At 38.2% G+C, this 21,184-nt stretch overlaps 1 protein-coding gene across 5 annotated transcripts in view; it reads left to right on the top strand.

Annotated features, from left to right (window-relative positions):
* Positions 1-21,184, top strand: part of Gpd2 (glycerol-3-phosphate dehydrogenase 2) — a 161,120-nt gene that overhangs the window by 94,401 nt on the left and 45,535 nt on the right. For all 5 annotated transcript variants that reach the window (XM_070022938.1, XM_070022929.1, XM_070022954.1 and 2 more), the window contains one exon: positions 20,407-20,571. In XM_070022938.1, the coding sequence (XP_069879039.1) occupies positions 20,407-20,571 (165 nt within the window). The remainder of the gene's footprint in view (positions 1-20,406; positions 20,572-21,184) is intronic.

Raw genomic sequence — 21,184 nt, 5'->3', positions numbered from 1 at the left:
TACTTCTTTTTTTGTTTCAAAGTCCTGAGGTTCAAACTCCAGCTTGCTAGGCTAGCTCTCTGCTACCTGAGCTATATCCTCCAGCCCTTCTCCATGTTTTTGGATGTACTAATTAATAATGGCAATTTTGTATTTGGCATACGTATGATCCATAGCCATAATTTATTGTTAACTGTAACAAACTTTTTGCTCTTGGTGGTATAACTACTATCATTTTAACTGCAGATAAAAACAAAGAAAGAAACAACAAAAAAAAGTCATTTCTTACTAAAATCCACAGGAAATGGTAGTTAAGATAGGAAGTGTCCTGTAGGTTTTTCTTCTCTTAGGTTCTGTTTAGCAGCTTTCTGACTGAGACATGCCCTAATGTTTTGTATTTAATCCCTTTACCTTTCTAGTGTGGATCCCTCAGCTGGGCCCTAGTCATGAGTTACCAGATAGAGAGTGGGGCTAAACCAAGTCTTACAAGAAATGTTCAAGTCACCTATACCTGGGTGATTTGGCAGCCTGTGGGATTAGGTGAACCAGCTGCCGAGGGTAGCCGGTGTCCTTAAGAGCTTATTTTGTCTTCCTCAATCAACTTTCTGCAGTTTTCCAATTCTTAGATTACATCCCAGGTGCTATTCTTGCTAAAAGTCAGTCATCCAATCTCCAGCTCAGGAAATGAAATATAATTAAAAATCATTAAATATTTAAAACCATTAAATAACCCCATTAGGGCTCAGTAAAATGAAGCTGGGGTTTAAAATTACAGATTTTAATTTTTCCTTTCTGCCAGTCAAGTCACCAATAGAGAGAGATGTCTGTTATATCATACCTGATGATGCTCATAAGTATTGTTAGGCACATATGAAAATAGTAACCTGAAGACATTACCTGGGCTTTCCTAATGTAAATAAAAGTTGGTTACATCCATGTTTCAAAGGGGGAATTAAAGCCCAGTGTTCACTGGAATATTCATTTTTATTCTAACCTAAAACTCAGCATACAAATAGATGAATTCAGCTCGTGAGAGAGCAAAGCCAATTTAATCTCTGGCTCCCCTGAGGTAAATGTAGTTCACGGTTCTGCCCCCCACCCCAACCTCAGCTATAATCCCTGGCTCCTGGAGGTAAAAATGCACTGAAGTGAGGAAAATTCTGCAGCAGGATATAATGATCCAAAATGACAGGGACAATAATGACAATGAATTTCATGTCTCCCAGTCATGAGCTGGAGATGCTTGACTAGGCTGACTTATACAATTAAATTGTTACAGGTACAGCAGGAGATGCAGTTAGCTGTGTGCTTTGAGGGACGATGCCTCTGGCAAAAGGCATATTGTGGAATCCAGATTCTTTTGTTAGGATCAAACTATTATTCCTTTAGGCATGCAGCCGAGATTGTACACTTCAATAAAAGAAAGCCTGGGTTAAAGACAGGTCTTTTAAAGTGTTGATTTTTATCTACTTTGAAATTTTACAAAAGAAACAATTAGTATCACAAAGGTGATTATTATTATTTCTTTTGGTGATACATTACTTTTTTTTTCTATCCTGCCACATAAATGGTATAAATGGTATCTGAGATCCTCCATCATAGTATTTGCAAACCTAGTTGTTGAATTAATTGGGTGTTATCTACTTTACATTGGACAGACCTTGATTTCTAAAGAGCATTAGAAATAGAGTGAATAGATAACTGAACATTAATTGGTAAATTGTGTCAGAGGTAAACATCACACCGGAAAGCTACTTCTCAAGGTACTGTAGTGTGCAAAAAACACATATGTTCTAGAATACCTTTATAAATGCAAAAGTATTATTCAAACATTAAAATGTAAATCTTAAAATGTAGATCTTTTTCCAGATAATTTGCTAACCAATTTTAGGGAGAAGAGACAAAATATTATACCTATGAGCAATCTCCAGGTAAATTAATACTGCTTGACATTTAAGGATTAGAAACCAAACTTTTAAAAAGAACTTCCTCTAAAACATACCTATTAGATATTGACTTAGAACATAGTTATTTTGCTATTTCTTTTTATCTATATGCTGTTACACTTCTAAATTAAGTGAGTAGTTGTATCTTGATTTCCTGTCAGTTTTTGTATTATATTTCTCCTCTTGTTTTCTGTGAGTTACATAAATGAAGCTGACATTATTGCTGTATAGCAGGCATTTTTTTTTCTTTTTGCCCTCAAATGTTGCCTTTTTGCTATTCAATGTATCTCGATACCAACGAGTGCTAAATGAAGTTTGACATGTACCCCTAAGAAACAAAACTTATAAACTGTGGCTTCAAATGGAACCTTAAATAAATAGGACACACTGTGTCCACCCAGGCTAACATCTAACATATGCTTTAGCTTCTTGATGATGAGACAGAGCAAAATAGCCTCCAGGACCTTCTGCAATTGTTTATTGCTCACTTGACCAATGTGTATTAAATACCAGAATATAGAAATAAAAACAGAAACAAGTGCAGAAAAAGCCAGACGTGGCACTGTGGCTCAAGTGGTAGAGCACTAGCCTTGAGCAAAAGAAACTCGGGGACAATACCCAGGCCCTGAGTTCAAGTCCCAGGACTGGCAAAAAAAAAAAAAAAAAGGCTTTTTTCTTCTTTTCTTCTTCTTTATTTTCAAAATTCAGGATCAAAAAAAGTGTATATGTGGAGGGTCTATTACATTTAAAACTTGAAGTTGGTGCCAACGGCTCACGGATATAATTCTAGCTACTTAAGAAACTGGTAATAGAAAGATTGGAGTTCAAGGCTAGTTAGGATAGTTCATGAGGCACCCTTCTGATATCCCAGTTAGGTACCCTGGTACCCATCACAAGCTTCATGGGTGGCTGAGAGGAGTGGAACTGTAGTTCAAGGCCAGCTTGGGCAGAATTTGATACTTCATTTCCCTGGAAGGAAACTGGAAGTGGTGGTGGGTGCCTGTGACTCCAGAAATGGCATGGCTTGGGCATCTTCCTGATTGGGAAGTGGAAACCCTATTTTCAAAACAACAAAAATAGTGAAAAACAGAGCTGGAGATGTGGCCCTGAGGTGTTGCACCAGCCTAGGAAGCCTAAAGTCTTAGGTTCAAACTTCAGGATGACTCCTCCTTTCCGGCCTCCCCCCCCACAAAAAAAAAAAAAAAAAAAACCAAACCTTGTTTATTTTTCTTTACAAGTTGTATGTTCATCCAATATATATGGAACCTCCACTATGTGCTCAAAATTTGGCAAATGTCATAAATAATTGTTGATAGGCAGCCATATAACGATTGTATTCAGAACCCAGTCCTTCTGTAGGGCAGTCGAATGCTTCACATCTCTGTTGACAGTCTCTCTAGGTATCTACTTTGCTAAGGTTGGAGTCATTTCCCAGAAATATGATTAGAAAGAGGAAGAAAATAATAAATCCATTTTGGAGTTGTTTTGGTGTCTTAATGAGGGTGGAAATGCAGGCTGGTATTACATATCAAACCCCCAAGAAAGAGCAGTAGTAGAAATAATTTTTCAATTAAAAAGCTTCACACTTAAGTTATTTCTTTCTCTCTCTCTTCCCCTCTCTTTTTCTCTCTCTCCCCCCAAATAGATTCTTTTTTTAAACATTTATTTTTATTTGAAAATGCTAAAAACCGAGTGGTAACAGTTATGTAAATCAAAGAGTACCTTCCTTTTGGACAGTGTCACCCCCTCCTTAAGTTTTCATTGCCAGTTCTATAACCAAACCCTGGCAATATAATAGAAATGTAGAAAGAAAGTCGTTGGCATATACTCTTATAAATGTGACTAACACTGTGGTAGATTACATTTTCTGAAGCCAGATAGATCCTATTCTAGAATGTGAGTTTTTAAATTAGTTTCATTATGAGTCTTAATACTTACTCATCTCACACTTTACATTAATAAGACACTCTTTTAGATTATTATACTTACCCACAGAAAGCATAACCACACAACACCTGTTTTTAAAAACTCAGCTCTGCTCATTAGCCATACACACACACACACACACACACACACACACACACACACACACACACACACACACACACACACACACACACACACACACACACACACACACACACACAAAAGCACACATACCCAGTAGCTTCCCACACAACCTATCTAACAATTGTTCTTTTTCTGTCCCAAACTAAGTATGCATTCTTTCTTTAAGTATTCTTAAAGATAATTTGCTATCTATTTTGGACAATAAGTCTTTCAGAAGAAAAGGTTAAAAAATACACAGTAAAGTAGATAAAAGCAACCACTAGATGAAGAAAAAAATATCAATTGGTATTATTACTATTATTATTGTTGTGTGGTTGTGGCAATGATTTGTACTTCTTGAATGAACACAGATCTTCTGCCTGCTAGGCAAATACTCTGCTTCTGAAGCCATGTTCTCAGCCCTTGTTGCTTTCATATTTTTCAGATAAACTCCTGTGTTTGTTCCCTGTGCCCCTTTCCAGACTAGCTTGGGCAGCCGTTCTTTTATCTAGAATATCTACTCGGTGCCATGCTGACTTTTTTTTCTTTTTAATTGACTGAGATGAGGTCCCTTGAACACTTTGGTGGAACTGGCCTCAAAGCACAATCCTGCTTCCAGAGCAACCAGAATCATAGGTGTGAAGCTGTTAGCCAATATGTCTGGAGTATTTCTGTTTTGTTTTTTGAGAGTCTTGTAGGCTGGCTTTGAACCTATTAGCTTGTTGCCTGAATCTCCTGATTTGAGATTACATGTGTTCTCCAATATGCCCAGGTTTCAATGGTATTCTTAAAAGCAATAGTACATGCTTGTTATAAAGCAAGATACACACACACACACACACACACACACACACACACACACACACACACACACACACACACACACACACACACACACACACACACACACACACACACACACACACACACACACACACACATTTCCCCTGTATCTTCTACTTATGTACTTCTTTTTTTCATTACACCGTTGGGTAAAATTTGTATCTTTATGAACCTTTTTTTATTTATAAATTTAGGTTTGATTGTTTAGATTTTCTTTTCTTTTATGTAAGTAGTTGTAAGAAGGAATTTAAATTCAAGAAATCAGTTTATAAGTACATCTTGATTAATGTCACCTGTTCCATCTTTCTCCCCAGACTTTCCTAATTTAAGTTGCATTGTTATGAGTTTCAACAAAGAAACTGGTAAAAGGGTTTAAAACGGCTTCTCATTTCATGTTTTTATTTTTATTTTTTGCAATTCTTTATTGTGAATAAGTGATTACATAATTTCACAAATTTTACAGTATTGTGGGTTAGTGATGCTTAGTTAAATTCACAAATACACTCTAACTTTAATGGGGCAAATTATTTATTGTGGTCTATAAAGTTTATGAGTTCTATGGGCTTTGAAAATACAGTTATTTAAGGGTCTTTATGACCCTTAAATATAAATGGAGAGAAAAAATAAGCTTCACTAAATTATGTCAATTTTTTAATTTTTATTTTTTGTGAACATACTGTACAGCCGGGTTACAATTACATGGGCAAGATAATGAGTACATTTCTTATCAAGCATTGCAGCCTCCTCCTTTGTTTACCCTTCACATCCCTTCCCAGCCTCTGCCCCCCATCCCCCCCAGTCCTCCCCCATCCCCCCCCCCGCACCAAAGTTGTAAAGTTCGTTTTCAAATTATGTCAGTTTTTTAAAATAGCAAAAGATCTCTTTAGAGAATCCTAAGCATAAGCATTATTAACACAAACATAATGAAATATGTATACAATTTAGAGTAATAGTTAAAGTAATATGAATACCTAGATGCAATTAAAAACCTCATTTACTAAATTCTAATTATTTTAATTTGCTATACTTGCTGTTTAATGTAACATTAGGCCCTCTCCTTCCCCACCTCATCCCAAATGTGAATAAAATTAATTGACCCCACACATTTTAGACTTATCTTTCCCCCTTTTTGTTACTATGGATCTCAGTTGAGTGAGCCTTCACTACATGAAGGTATAGCTGAGAGCTATCTGTGTGCTATGGTGCCCTATAATGGACTTTTCCTACTCTTCTCCCCAAGTGATGCTTCCCCTCTCAGCACCTGTATCTTTTTCTATAGGCTTCTCCTGTTAATTGGAATGACTACTTTTGTTAATTCCCTTTGAATTATGGCACAACAGCAATATTTCCTTTCCCCCTTCTCTACTACTCTATCCTTCCTTTCTTTTTGGTACTATTGGAGATTCAATCCCCTCCCTCCCTCCCTCCCTCCCTCCCTCCCTCCCTCCCTCTCTTCCTCCTTCCTTCCTTCCTTCCTTCCTTCCTTCCTTCCTTCCTTCCTTCCTTCCTTCCTTCCTTCCTTCCCTCCCTCCTTCCTTCCTCCCTACCTTCTTTTTGTTGGTATTAAAGATTACATTCAGGGCTTTGATCTTGTAAGGCCATGTTGTACCACTTGACTCATTCCTCCTCCTTTCTGAAAGCCTCTCCTTCTCTTTCTCTTCTTCTCCTCCTCCTCTCCTCCTCCTTTCTTCTCTTAGGTTTTCTTTTTCTTCTCTTTTCTTTTTATATTACTTCTTCTTTCCCTCTCTCTTCCTCTCTCTCCTGGGATTTGAATTCAGGACCTTGTGTTTGCTACCACTTGAGTCTTGCCCTTACCTCTTTTTACTTTAGTTATTTTTTTTTTTTTAGCCACAGACTGTGGTCCTCCTACCTATGCCAACTGAAATGGCATGCCCTGAGAGCTTCCTTAGATAATACTTTGCTGAATTTAAAGAAAGAGTAGTCTAGGCAGATCATCATTGGGGAAGGATGTCATGGGGACATTGTGGCCCATATCATACAGACAGGTAATATAGGAAGCAGCTAAGAATAGCTTGAGAGCAAGATGAGTTGAGGCATGGAGTTATGCACAAGGCTTTGTTGTGGTACCTTCTGTGTTAATCTGCATCCTACGATTCCAGGTTTGCCATGCTAAAGATGTTAGTCAATTCTGTAGCAAATTGGAATCCAATGAGCAAAAATACAACACTGGACACAGAGATCTCAGAATCTAGGAAACATGTCCGGATACCTGATGAGAAACTGCTGGATGGAATTTCATGCTGATGGGAAAGAATCTTGGGTCACAAAGAAAAGTGGAGACTTAGGAGAAAGATGGTATAATATGTAGTCACAATATCTCTGACTTTTGCCTCCTGTATCTACCCCCTAGATTATCTTATTTTATTGATGGTTGTCTTTGTTGTTTACCTCTTTTTCTTTGTATGTCTACCCCTTTCCAATCTCTTGTTAAATCTTCATGTTAGAAATGAAATTAATAAACTGTTACATGTTTTCAAATCAGTTTTAAGATTAATCTAGATCTTTTCAAACTTTAGTAACGTGGGCTTTTACAAAAAATCTGTGATTGCCCAACTGGTTTATGTCAGCATTTGGAAAGAATATAAGTCTTTAAGCAGTGCTAGAGATAAAAACCCTCTGGAGAGTGAAGAATGCCGGATGCATGCTAATTTTGTACTTATCCAGGTGGAAGAAGGGGAGGAATAGCCAAAGCTATAGTTAGAACAAAGGCATGTCAGTTGCAACCTGGTCTCAGTTTGGGCTTAGCTCTCCTTACCAATCCCACATTGGGACATTGGTGGTTTATTTATTTATTTCTAATCTGTATCATATTAAGCTCTAACTTTGACAAATTGCAGTTTGAGTTATAGTCTGTGCTCTTGGCATGTGCTTTCATGGTATTAGCCAACTCTAGACACATACTGAATTCATTATGTACCTTATGTATGTAAGTAGTAATACTTCCTTTTAATGAACATACGGTCACATCAAAGTGCTGTGAGGGTGTCTTACAAATACATCTTTGTGTGGTACGCTCAGAACTTTGGAGACTTGTGTTAGGTTGAAATTGAATAGGCTGTATTTTAATGGGGTAATACATTATAATTTTGCCTCTCCTTAAGGTGAATAGTCTGTTGTAGTCTGTTTTTCAGTCACTGATTCTTCAGCTTTGGTTTTTAATTAGAATTCACAATTTCCGACATGCAAATTTTTTATTTGTGACCAGCTAACTTAGCACTTGTAAAGTAAAATTGACTTTAAATTTGTAAGCTAAATTACAATATTTAGAAAGACTAAATAGAGGATTCTTTCTCTTGCTTTCTATAGATGATAACAAAACTGCTGAATCTGATCAGATAGCTCTTTGGGATCAGTACCAAAACCTTGACTCTCTCCTAACAAGGTTCTTGTCCTTGGTTTGATTGTTTGTTTCTGTTTGTCTGAGGCAAGGTCTTATTATATAACCCTGGCTGGCCTCAAATTCTCCTTTGTTCTGCATCAGCCTCCTGAGTATTGGGATTGCAGGCATGTGCCCACCACCCCTGGTGGTCATTGTCCTTAAAATGTGGACACTTCTCAAATACACTTGAGGGGAGGTCTCTCCTCTGGTAGATTGGTGAGGTGTAGATGTGAACCATCAACAGGTAGGGGATGAGGAATAGCCAGACTCTCAGTGATCCTTTGAAGGACATGGCTGGCAGCCACCTGCCCCAGCCACCTGTCCCAGCTGACATGGCCAACTTAGTGTGCAGCCCAGTCTTTACTTTATTACTGGATGGAGAGATCTGAGCAGGGAGCAATGTTCTTAGTGATGTACATATGGAGTCAAGTTCATGATAGTACTTTAGAGTTTCTTTTGGAGGAGGAAGGTTTTGGAGGCTATGAGACAATCTTTGAAATGGAGAGAGGTTAATCCTTGGGTGAGGCTAGGAAAAATGTCAGAGCTCTGGGCAAGCCAGCCAAAATGGAGGCAGAGTAATGATCTAGAGGAACAGAGTACCTGTAAGGAGCCTTATGTTTATGTATGGTGGGGGAGGGGACTGCAGCTTCTCTTGTTGAGCTAGGGAAGTCCAACAGGCCTACAATAGTTTATGGGACTATAAGAGTTTGAGGTGGAATTGGGTTCCTCAGATACTGCCAAGTGCTGTCAGGATTGATGCAGGAATTGCCTGGGGCTGAGCCTGCAAGTTGAAGCCTGCCAGTAATCACAACAGAGCCAGGACAACGTGACTGTCTCAGAACCTAATAAGATTTGTCTTTGACAAAAAACCAGCATTTCCAGGAAGACCTTGTGAGTTGTGGGATGATATGGTTAATTGTTGCATATTACCCTGTTAGAATTTTGGAGCTTGAAGAGAAAGGTTTTTATTTTTAAATTTTTTTTTATTTTTTCCTCAGTTGTGGGGCCTGAACTCTGAGCCTGGGCATTGTGCCTCAGCTTTTCAGCTCAAGGCTAGCGCTCTACCACTTGGGCCACAGCACCACTTCCAGTTTTTTCTGTTTATGGAATCAAACCCAGGGCCTCATGCATGTAAGGCAAGCACTCTACCACTTAGCCACTTTCCCAGCCCCAAGAGAAAGTTATGAAGCCTTTTACGTGTGTCCAATGAGGAGGGAGTTATGCATATTGTTTTGAGACAGAGTCTAGCTGTGTAACCCAGGCCAGAACTCAAAATCCTTCTGTCTTATCCTCCTGAGTGCTGGGATTACAGGTGTTCACCACCTTGCCAAGCAAGAGCTATTTATAGTACTGTTTTATTGTAACATATGTAATAGTTTATCAGAAGTGAGTCTAGAGCTTATTTATTGAAACATTTCTTTTGTAAGCTCATACATATTTATTGAGTACAGATTCCCCTCTAGCTGTCTAGAATGTCTTTCTCAAGTACTGGGGAGTATTGATTATATCGATAGTATTTTCTCCCCTCGCATTTTCCCCAAAGGGGAAGTTCTGTTTCACATGTTTACATGTTTTACCTCAACACATTTATTAGCTTTCAAAATATGGTGGTAGCATCCAATGTATTATGTGATACATATGGCTGGAATATTTACATACTTTCCTTGTTAACAGTATTGTAGACATCCTTCTCTTTGATGTCATTTTATCTGGAAGATAAATCAGATATTCTACTAGCTATTAGAACATGATGAAATTAAATTGATTCTCATGACATTTTCCCCTAAGACTTTGATCTTAAAGGTTCAGAATATCTTCTGTCACGTCTCTCCTTGTGATCAGGTTGTAGCGCCATTAGCACAACTCACAGCTATTATTATAAACCAATTACTTTAGACAAAAATTTTGTATAACATCTTTTTATTTCAGGCATTGCTGCCTTTGCTTAGAGATAAGTTTCTGGAGGTCGTGGTAGTGGGTAGAACCAGGTTTCTGGCCTTTATTTATTCTTTTGAGAAGTGAAATTTCCTTGTAAACCCAATGACTCAAATTGCTATTAAAAATATGTAGTAGGGCAAACCTATTTGAATAATCAAGTTAAGTCAGGATTTTGTTGAGTCAACTGTGGAGTAGAGCATATGCAACTGGAAATTCTTACTGTAGAATTGAAAAAAATACCTGTGAATTTGTCAAGTAAGTCTAATCAATTTGTGTTTATAGTTTAAAAGAGAATTAAATTCTGACTATCCATTTCTTCCAGTTAAACATTGAATCTGTTGCTGATAGTTATTCTGACAAATGAGGAATGTTTTTGATCCTAACACTTAAAGAACTATCTCAAGCAAAAGAAGGGTCAATTTAGTAGAAGGCAATCTTGGCTAGCTTTTATAGCTTCATTCTTGTAAAGTTTTTACATTTGTGCCAATCTGGTCGTTTTGTGGCTTTAGTGGATGGGTGAGTAACAGATAATTCCCTATTGTAGACGCGAAGAAATGGACTCAGGAAAGGAATGTGCTCAGAACCTAAGCTGTGTCAGTGGCAGGAGGAAAGAGTTTCCCTGGCTCTTCAGGACTGGGTCTTACACAATCTGGACTCTGGGCTCTGGTCAGATTGATTTGATAATGATTTGATAAGGTACAAGATCTTCGTGTGATTAAAGTGAGAGAACTCTGATATGCTTTGGGGGCTCACTACACAACAGATAAAGGCTCTCAAAAGGCAGTTTCCAGTCAGAATTCCCCAGCTGGTTCCCGGCACAGAGCTCTATGTGTTTATTATGTAGCTCACACTCGGAACAGCCCTTGGGGCAGGTTGAGACATTCCAGCATTTCTGGAAAAAGTTGTGTGCATGCGCTCACACACAAATGAGGCGAAGAGGGCGCAAAGTGTATGTCTGTGTATGTGAAAGGATTCACTTTCTTTTACTGGTCCTTTCATGAAAAATGGCTTAGTTTCATCAAAAGTCTTTTGGGGAACTTGCTATATAATTAGATTGAATTTTCAGTTGGTTTATTTGAGGCCTTATTGCAGTTTGGAGTATTAGAACTGGATGATAACCAGAGAAATGATCAGAGTCTACCTTGTGGCTGGAGCCATAGGACAGAGACATACATATTATTTAGAACTTTAGTCATTAGTACAAACAGCAGCATAAGGATGATGAAAAACCTGTCTTAACATTTTGGGTGTGTGCGTGTGTGTTGCTCTCTGGCTTTGAACTCAAGGTCTGATGCTTGCTAGGCAGTGTTCTCTGGTCTACCACTTGAGATATTGTCTCTACCCCCTGAAAAAAGGAATTCCTTTTGAGTAGCAGAAGACATGCTGGGAAACAGAAAAACTAGCTTGAAAAAAGAGGAGCCAAGATGATTTTCAGTCACAGGAACACAATCCTCTCCAGAACCAGCACACCATGGGCTTCATTGCTGATTCCCACATGTCATATCTTGCTCTGCCAAGGCTGCTGACATCTCTGTCACCACAACCCTTACAAGGGGGACAGTGAAACTGCCTCCTTTCCCAGATGGGAGGTTCTTTGGGTCACTGTCTCTTGGTGAGAGAAGAGATATGATTGAGGAGCAAGATTAGAGCCTACTTTTGTCTTACACTTTCCTCTTGGGGAGAAGGGCTATCCTACAAGAGTTAAGGGTAGATACTAGGTTCCAACCCATACTGAAACAGAACACCACCAGACAGGTATCTGCTGCAAAAGCATACCTGTTAGTGGCTGTTTAAGGAACCAGGACTCCAGTTTTGTAACTTTTCCCAAGATACCACATTAATTCCTAGTGTTGATTTCCTTTGTTGAAAACCTAGTTTTTGGGAAAATGAAATCCCCTAGATTAAGAGTTATTTTAATATGTTGTAACCATCAACTTTCCTGTCAACATTTTATTCCTCTGGACGGAAAACTGTTCACTTGTCTTGTTACTCTTGTGACAAATACAAAGTGTTTTGTTTGCTAGTGGCAAAAATTGAAGAGAGGAAGAGAAAGAAGAAGCATAAAGACAGTGCAAAGATTAGAGATGAGTACTTGTATGTTTCAGGGAAGGTTTTCTCCGATTGCTAAACAAAGAAACACCTCTGAAACTGGAAAATGTTGAGGAATATTTTGGTTTTCTTGTATTTTTAAAGTATTCAATAAATGTTATTTTTAAGGTATAAGGAAGTCTTGGCTTTAAGTATTTTTAATAATAAAGATAAAATAATACTATATTTGTAGGTATATACTTTCCATCTGACTTCTTGTCATAACTCTGTGTAAATTTCATTGTCATTTCCCTAGTGTAGACGAGGTTACAGAACCTTAATTTTGATGGGACTTGGCCTTAAGTACACATTCTCTGTGAGAGAAGCGTTGCACATTTTGCTATGCCTTAAGAGAGAAAAGAAAGTATGTCTGGAGCATTGAAGTTTATGATATTTTAAGAAAACTGCAGAGAGAAGAAAAAGGAATTGGCTAGGAAGAGCATGGATTATGTGAATTTTCCAAGATAAGTGGTTAACTTGCTCTCCTATCTTTGTGTCCTGGGGAAGCATCATCCATTAGACCTTTTTTCCATTTCGACCACAAATAGTAGTTCAGTGTTTGATAATGAGTAGATATTCAAGAAGCATTTCCAAAAGCAATGAATCTGAAGAATCTTTAGGTGAATTTTCTTGTGTTAAGATGCTGCACTGTCTAGACTGTAGCTCAGTAACAAGAGATCTTTGCCATCAAAGATAGGCATTCCAGGAAAGATTGCCAATGAATTTAGCCCATTTCACAAGCAAGCAAGGAAACTTACCTAGGGTTTAGGTCATATCATTGTATAGTCTGTCAAAGAGTCTCTGGCGTGTCTTGCTTTCTAACTTTCCAACTTCACTTAATTAATTTTTGCCACATTTCCCACTTTCCAATCTTTTTTCTCCTAAAAAGTATCTCCTCTCCTCCCTCCCCAGGATACAAAAAGCAAAACTACTTTGGGCTTGTGCTAGAAAGAGAATTGATTGTCCTGGAGTAGGCAAAGGGAGTCTTCATTGTAAACTAATGTATAGAACATTTTTTTTTTTTTTGGTACAGAAATAGCTAATGAATACCCAGAGCATTCTGTTGTTTGCAGTTTAAATGTGGTTTCATTTTTGTTCAACTCTAGTTAGATTCCTAAGTGTCTGAGAAGTACAAAACTCACTCATTAGATTCATTTAAAACTTTTTCAAGAAAGAAAAGTCCTGAGGGTATAGAAACTTTATGTACTTCAGCATGTCATGTTAAGGTATTTGACAATGTTTCGTTTATGCGGGGCCAAAGACCACAGATCCACCCTGATTGCTAATTATTCAGATTGTAAATAGCTTAGGATAAGACAAAAGAAACACGAAGGAACAAAAGGCCCACGATAATGAAAAGGATATTGTGAAGGAAAAGGCCGGGCAGAATTACAAAGCAGGTCACATCCTGTGCCTGCATTTTAATTGTACCTTTGTATTTAATAATAAAAATGATTACATGCGCACTGCTAACAAGTGTCCCTTCCTGAGAACTATAGTATGGGTAGGTGACAGCAAATCACTGTAATTCATAAACTTGGAATATTATGCTTTTGTTTTGGGTTTCACCAGTCTATCTAGAAGATATTTTCTTTTAAAATATTCTTAAACCTAGGAAGATTTTTTAAAAATCTTAGTTCCTGATAAATATAGGTGAATACACACATATTATTCACAAGCACACACACACATAAAATGCATGCATACATACATACATATACATGTACATACACACATATGTGTATATTTATAAATGAAAGAATAAAAGCACTTTGCAGGTACTACTTGACACATTGGGGTTGTACTAATACTGTAGTAATATTGCTGGTATTTGTTCTTTTATGTAAGTTTTACATGCAATTTCAAATGAATGGAGCTGTAAGGTTAGTGGAGATTTGCTCTAATTGCTTTGGCTGTATTATTCATGCCCTAAAATGGTGGTATGTAAGGCTCTTCTGATCTTATCTTGGGTTGGCTACATGGTCCTCTGCTGAAGTAGAAGTGCTGAACTGTACTCTTAAGTAGTAGTAGTAATAGTTGCCTGACTGTAAGCTGATAGATGATTACCGTAACTGGAATGACTAGGGTGAGTCATTGCATGTTTTTCATCCTTCTTATACTAGCTAACCCAGGGAATATCTGTTTCTTGGAACTGGCAAAGGCAGAGGTCAGGAGCACAAGAATAAACACCATAGCATGCTTTTGAGGCTGTGTTTTGACCACATTTACTCAAATTCCATTGATCAATCGACTACCCATAGTGGAGTCCAGACCTAAGTAGAAAGCTGATGACAAAGGATATTGTTCCAAGAAGGGGAGAAGAATTAGAGGAATACTTGTAATATACTATATAGCCCATAAAGTTAATCAAATAAAAAGGTAATTATACTTTTAGATTCAGTGAAAGAGAATGATTTCTGATTTTTCCTCTCATTTCCATCACAAAGCACTTGTCTTTCAGTAGTTATGAATATCCTATCTCTTTTAGACATAGTGAGATAAAGGCAGAGAAACCAGAAATGGGGGAAATATTGAAAGGAAAAGATAACTCTTACAGATTAGTGACACACTCAAAAGTTGCAACTGGGCTATTCCAAACCTAGATCCACTCTGCCCTGTACCTTGTAAGGTCTGTTCTGTCTTCATTGCCTCTGGTGCTCCCTGAACCTCACCCATCCTAACACAATAAGTGCTTTTATAAACGATTTCCTTTTGGAAATGACATGCTGTCCCCGAGCTTTCCTTTCTTAAGCCTACTCTAGGCACCTAAAGCAGAACTCAATAATCCTCTGACACACCTATTTTGTTCTGCTTCTACCAGAGAGGGAAATTTTAAATGTAATGGTTATGTTAAATTAGCTTGAGCTTCATAGATTAGCCTTTGAATTACCTGTGCCAGTCTGCTGAGGGAAAGCTGCCAGAGGTCATTGTGACACTCTGAGACAATGAAGCTTTCTTTGTGGAGCTTGTTAGAAACGGGGTTAAAGCTTCAGGGAGAAATTTTTTTTTTTTTTTTTTGCAAGCATCTCCCCTTGCTAGAAGTAGTCTAAGTGATTGTACAAGACTCAGGTCAGGGCAGAAGGAGTTAGAGGCAATATTCTCAATGTTGTAAAGTGGCAGTTTGTATTGGTGATGAATTATGGGCAGGTGTTATTTTAATGAAGTATCTTTTCTCTTTTTCCTCTAACAATTAGATGCTCTATACCACTGGGAAGGTGTGTGTGTGTGTGTGTGTGTGTGTGTGTGTGTGTGTCTGTGTGTGTGTGTGTGTGTGTGTGTGTATGTCTGTGTAGGACAATTTAAAAGTATGTGTATTAAGATTGGCATCTTTGGCTCACATTTGTAATTCTAGCTACTCAGAAGGCTGAGATCTGAAGATCAAAGTTTGAAGTTTGATCAGGCAGAAAAATCCTTAAGACTCTTTCCTCCAGTTAACTACCAAAAAGCTGAAGTGGAACTGTGGTTATGCACTAGTCTTGAGCAATAAAACTAAGGTACAGCACCAAGACCCCAAGTTCAAGCACCAATACCAGTATACTACTACTACTACTACTACTATTACTACTACTGCTACTCTCTCTCTCTCTCTCTCTCTCTCACACACACACACACACACACACACACAAGTATATTACATTAAAAGGAACATTGTTTGTAGAATTTCATAGTTCTTCATTTTCCTGAAGGACCAGGATATCGCTTGCTAATGTATTACCTGTTGTTTCTTTTTCATATTACTCATTCTTTATGGGCTTTACACATTCAGTGATTCCCCCAGCTATTTGCACATTATCTCCATTGCCATAAAAAGCAATATTGCTTTATCTCCAAAATATTTATATATAAAATTTATCTTTTAGATGGCTACACCCTAAATTATGCATAAGTTTGCATATTTGACTTAAAATACCTCTGGTACTTCTTTGTGTGAGGCCATCGAGGGTGAAGACAAAATCTCCACCACCAATAACCCTTATTCTTTTTAGTGGGTAGATTTCATGTTTTGTTTTTCTAAACAAGAGAAAACAGTTATAGTTCCACCTCTTATGTGCTTCCTCTCCTCAGATCTGTAAGCTCAGTATGTGCACATATGTAAGATTTCAAGTGCAAACGCGAACATAGCAGGAAACAGATTTTCCCAGTTGCCGTCTGGGTCCTTGTGTAAGTGCCAAGGTAAAGCTACTCACTCATCAGTGAAACACAAGATAATGCTGCTGGGCTGTAAGGAAACAGATTTGAAAAATCTCAACTTCAGCAGCAGATCAATTGGGTGATTTAGGATGATTGTATCACATTCCAATGACATGCAGTGTTGTCAGAAACTTTCCAGAAAAAAAAAAGGAAAAAAAATTACAGGAGGCATAGAGATACCTTTCAAAATGTCAGGCAAGGGGGTTGTAGAGATGTAGTTAGGAATATACACCAGGAAGTGTGCACTGCAGGCATCTGGGTATCTCAGGGTAAAGGGCAAGGTGGTTTATTTTATTTTATTTATTTATTTTTTTTAATGTGAATAGAAGAGGAACAGAAGATTTGCCCTCTATTCCAAACTGGCAAATCGATGGAGGTGAATGGGTGGAAATGTAAGGACCTCCTGGGCTCGGAGAAGTTATTTGATCCTCAGTTTTTGTGTTTTTGTTCTTATTTTTTATTGATTGTGGTGCTTGAAATCAGGGCCTGGGCCTTGTCCCTGAGCCTCATCATGCTCAAGGCTAGTGCTCCACCATTTGAGCAAAAGGGCCACATAGGGTTTTTGAGTGGTTAATTAGACATAAGAGTCTCACAGACTTTCTTCCTCAGCAAACTTCAAACCGCAATCCTCAGATCTCAGCCTCCTGAGTAGTTAGGATTGCAGACATGAGCCACCAGTGCCAGGCTTGGTCCTCAATTATTTAGAGCTAATAATAACTATATATGCTCTTGCAGAGCAAGGGACAGAGCTGAGGGAATCATTCAGAACAATTTCTCTATCTCTTCCCACTATTGAGCATAAATAGAAGGGCTGGTTTGGGGTTATGTTTAGATTGTACACATTTCTGGGATTTTCCTCAATGTCTAACCACCAACATGCTTCTGATTGAAATTTTTTTTTAGCAAAGTAACAAGGTATTTCAGAGATGAGATTTTAATTGCTTCTTTATATAATATGCTGAATGGAGTATGGCTTATGTCAGTATTAACTGGATACCTATTTTCTGCCTGTTGCTAATGAGAGAAGGAGAAAAAATAAAAACAAGTATGAACAAGTAAACCCTCCTACAGTATTTACAGTGGGAGAGTAAGTTACAGTAGGCCAATAAGGTCCAGTAAGTTACATTACATTCCCTTCACAGTTCACACTGCTCAACTCATGACTGATACAGTATTTTTGTAAGTAGATGGAAGCCTGGGTGAATTTAGATTAGCAAGACTAGAAAGAGGTATATCTAAGGCAGAATGCTGACCTAGGAGATGGAGTGAACAATTTTGCTTTAGAGAAGACAGGACACATATCAGAAAAAACTTTTTGGGGAGACAGTTGATGCAGATTATTATAGATGAGCAATATTTTCCTAAAGCCTCCAGATTGGAAGCCAACCAGAAGAATAAGAATAAATGGGACCAAAAGCAAGAAGGTAGGAAATGATTTGAACATTCAGAGATCTGCAAATTGTTTGGCAATCTTAGTAATAATAATAGGAGTAGAAGAATTGTGACAGAGAAGAATCATTCCTGAAGGGTTTCTTCCAGTAAGTGATATTCCTGACTCAAGCCAGAGCAGGTGCTATGCTGCTGGCTCCTGGGGGTAGATATGGATAAATAGGAACCAGTATAATGAGTTTGTGCCTCATGTCTTCGAGTATGGTTGACCTTTTTCTTAAATTGTATTGGGATTCAGAAACTAATTAGGGATCCATTCCTTAGAATGGAAGCAATGCAAGTTTATATATGACGCTATCCTTCAATGTAGGCTATGTGTATTCTATGTATTGTTGCTGTAATTAGACTTTACTAAAAGAAAATTTTATATTCCCAAAACTGGCTTAGGGTCACAGGATTGTGTGATAGATACATCACTTTATAGAAGAATTTGTCATTTAGTAACTGTTCCTTGGAACAGTGATTATCTTGGATTTAATTTTTTTTACACATTTTTTACACATTTTTTATACCTCCTCCTCCTCCTCCTCCTCCTTCTCCTCCTCCTCCTCCTCCTCCTCCACCATCACCACCACCACCTCCTCCTCCTCTCCCTCTTTTGGTGCCAGTCTTGAGATTGAACTCAGGGCCTACGTGCTGTCCCTGAGCTTTTACCACTTGAGGCATAGTGCCACTTCCAGTTTTCTGGGGTTAATTTGTGCTAAGAGTTTCACAGACTTTTGTGCCTTGGCTGGCTTTGAACCATAATCCTCAGATCTCAACATGCTGAGTAGTTAGGATTATAGACCAGTGCCTGGCTGTATCACATCTTTTAAATCAACACATCTAATGGATGAGTTTCTCTAGCTTATGTGATGGTTGGAATTCTTGTGCTGCCAAATGCTTGCCTCTGCTGGTGAGTGTGTAACACACTTAACATCCACCAGAAGTATTGGGTGAATGACTACTGTGGAATGTTTTCCTACAATGGAATTTTTATTTCTGTGGAGTGTGTGCATTGTAACATTGCGAAATGGATTCTGGCTTGAAATAAGAGCCCTATTTTAATAAAGGTTGGATCCCTTCAACTTCTGTTGTACCAAATGATTATTTGAAGCAATTTTAAGGTTTTGCTGAGTTGAAACTGATAGAATTAATTATATGTCCTTTCTTCCAGCTTCCGCCTCATCGGCTACTGTTGTCATAGTTGCTTTGTTCCTTCTCTTGTTTTTCATTTATTAAAATTTTGGCTATATTAAATCCAGGATAATATATTTTTCATTAATAAATGCTAAATGTCCGAGTAAAATAATTCTAAAACAGTGATAAAATATTGCATCTTGAGGTTTAATATATACATTTCCCATTTGGAAGTACACAGAATCTGAGGGGAGAATTTCTTGGCTGATGGAATTAGTTCAGCAGTTTTAGAAAATGTTTGTGGGGAGGGGTGGCAGGACCTTCAGTCATCGATTCTCTCTTTATAACTTTGCCCTTTTAGCTGGAACAGATTACTTGTGTAGTCCTTCTAGCTCTGCACAGACTGAATCTCAAGGAAGAAACTTTACATAAACCATTTATACTAAATGTTTGGTATGCTGGCAACATAAATCAACAACAATATCCATTACAAATTCATCCCTTTATCAGTATTATCTTGATAGAACTGATCCCAGTGTGTGGGAATCTGAACTCTGCTTCAATACATCGAGCCCTGGATAATTAATTATTCAGGGCACAGAGAACCTGGCCCCTGGAATGTCGAGCAATTCTTCCTGGTCAGCGTTAACTCCACTGGCAATAATAAATAGAAAAAGTCTCCAGTGATGCCAGTATTTTAAAGTGATTAATCATTTTTCCCCCTTCTCTCCTCCCCCTTAGTTTTGTTTAACTAGGATTTTTCAGCAATAAATCTTTAACAATACAGGTAGGAATTGTTCTGTAATTAAATTTTGCCCTGCTTAATTTTGTACCTTTAATGTGCAATTAAAAAATGTTACATTTGAAGAAGCCCTGATCAAAATTCAAACCCAGAAAAAAAATCCTTTTATGGAATGCTGAGAGATTCTCCATGGAAGATTAGGCTCTTGGTTTTGAATATTAGATTGAGCACATACTCTTGAAAATTGTTCGTCAACACCAGTTGGGGTGTCAAATATTCTGAAGTTTTGAATTGCTTCACTTTCATGCTTATGGTTTTTCTGTATTAGGAAAAGCTTGACATATACATGTGTTCCCACATGGAGAGAATAATTAACTTCTTCTTTAACTTTCAGATAATTATGTTAGCTCTGTATCTGAAGGGGATATATTATTTTGCCATTATTTTCTGGTACACAAAATGCCCTTGCTGCTGTGGCAGGTAAATGTCTGAGTGAGAATGACCATGTATTTTCAAATCATGCCCTGTAGAGCTGCCCAGCCATCACAGATATTCTGGGTGACAGGGACAGATGTGACATATCTGTTGTGACACCCTTCTGTACCACCAGCCTGTGGCTCGAGGTGACTCCTGTCCCTCCCTGGTGCTTTTCCCTGCTGCAGGACAGCACAACGATGCACGGATGAACCTAGCCATTGCGCTCACTGCTGCCAGGTACGGGGCTGCCACAGCCAATTACATGGAGGTTGTACGCTTGCTCAAGAAGACAGACCCCCAAACAGGCAAGGAGCGTGTGAGCGGAGCACGGTGCAAGGATGTACTCACAGGTATGCTCGTGTCTGGGGGGAAGGAAGGGGGGATGCCTCTTGGAGTACTTGGCCTTGCTGAATTATAATTTTTCTGTCAATTTTCTTTCATGAAATCCAGACTTTCAGAGTCATATTAATTATATCCCTTATTGTCAACAATGACTGGTTTTAACATGAAAATTTCCCCTTTTGAGACTTGGCAATTTTCCTCCTTTGCGTTAATAATAATAATGATAATAATAAATGCTCACCAAATCCCCACAGCTTATGAGTGCATTCCATTTCCACTGCAAAAACATATGATTAATAAAATTAAATAAATGTGCCAGATTTCAAAGCATTACTTAGGTGACACCAGCAGTGCTTTTACACATCATTAAAGTCAATCACCTTTAACTTGGGTGAGGTTTTCATTCTGACTCTGGTCTCATGGCCAGGCAGGCTCTTGCAAAATCACGTTGTTTTAGACATGCCACTGGTTCTGCCTTGGGAACTCATTTCCCCAGCAATGCTGTTTCTGAGTTTCGAGGAAAACTTATTTACTCATCCCCTTTATGTGTGAGGCCTTGATCATGAGAGCTTTATAAATAGACTGAAATCCATAGTGAAAAAGTGGCATGCCTTCTCCCCC

The sequence above is a fragment of the Dipodomys merriami genome, unplaced genomic scaffold (assembly GCF_024711535.1).
Source record: "Dipodomys merriami isolate MVZ:Mamm:240054 unplaced genomic scaffold, mDipMer1.0.p SCAF_1, whole genome shotgun sequence".
NCBI classification, from domain to species: domain Eukaryota; kingdom Metazoa; phylum Chordata; class Mammalia; order Rodentia; family Heteromyidae; genus Dipodomys; species Dipodomys merriami.
The sequence above is the reverse complement of the archived record's forward strand: the minus strand, read 5'-3'. Positions and strand labels throughout refer to the sequence as shown.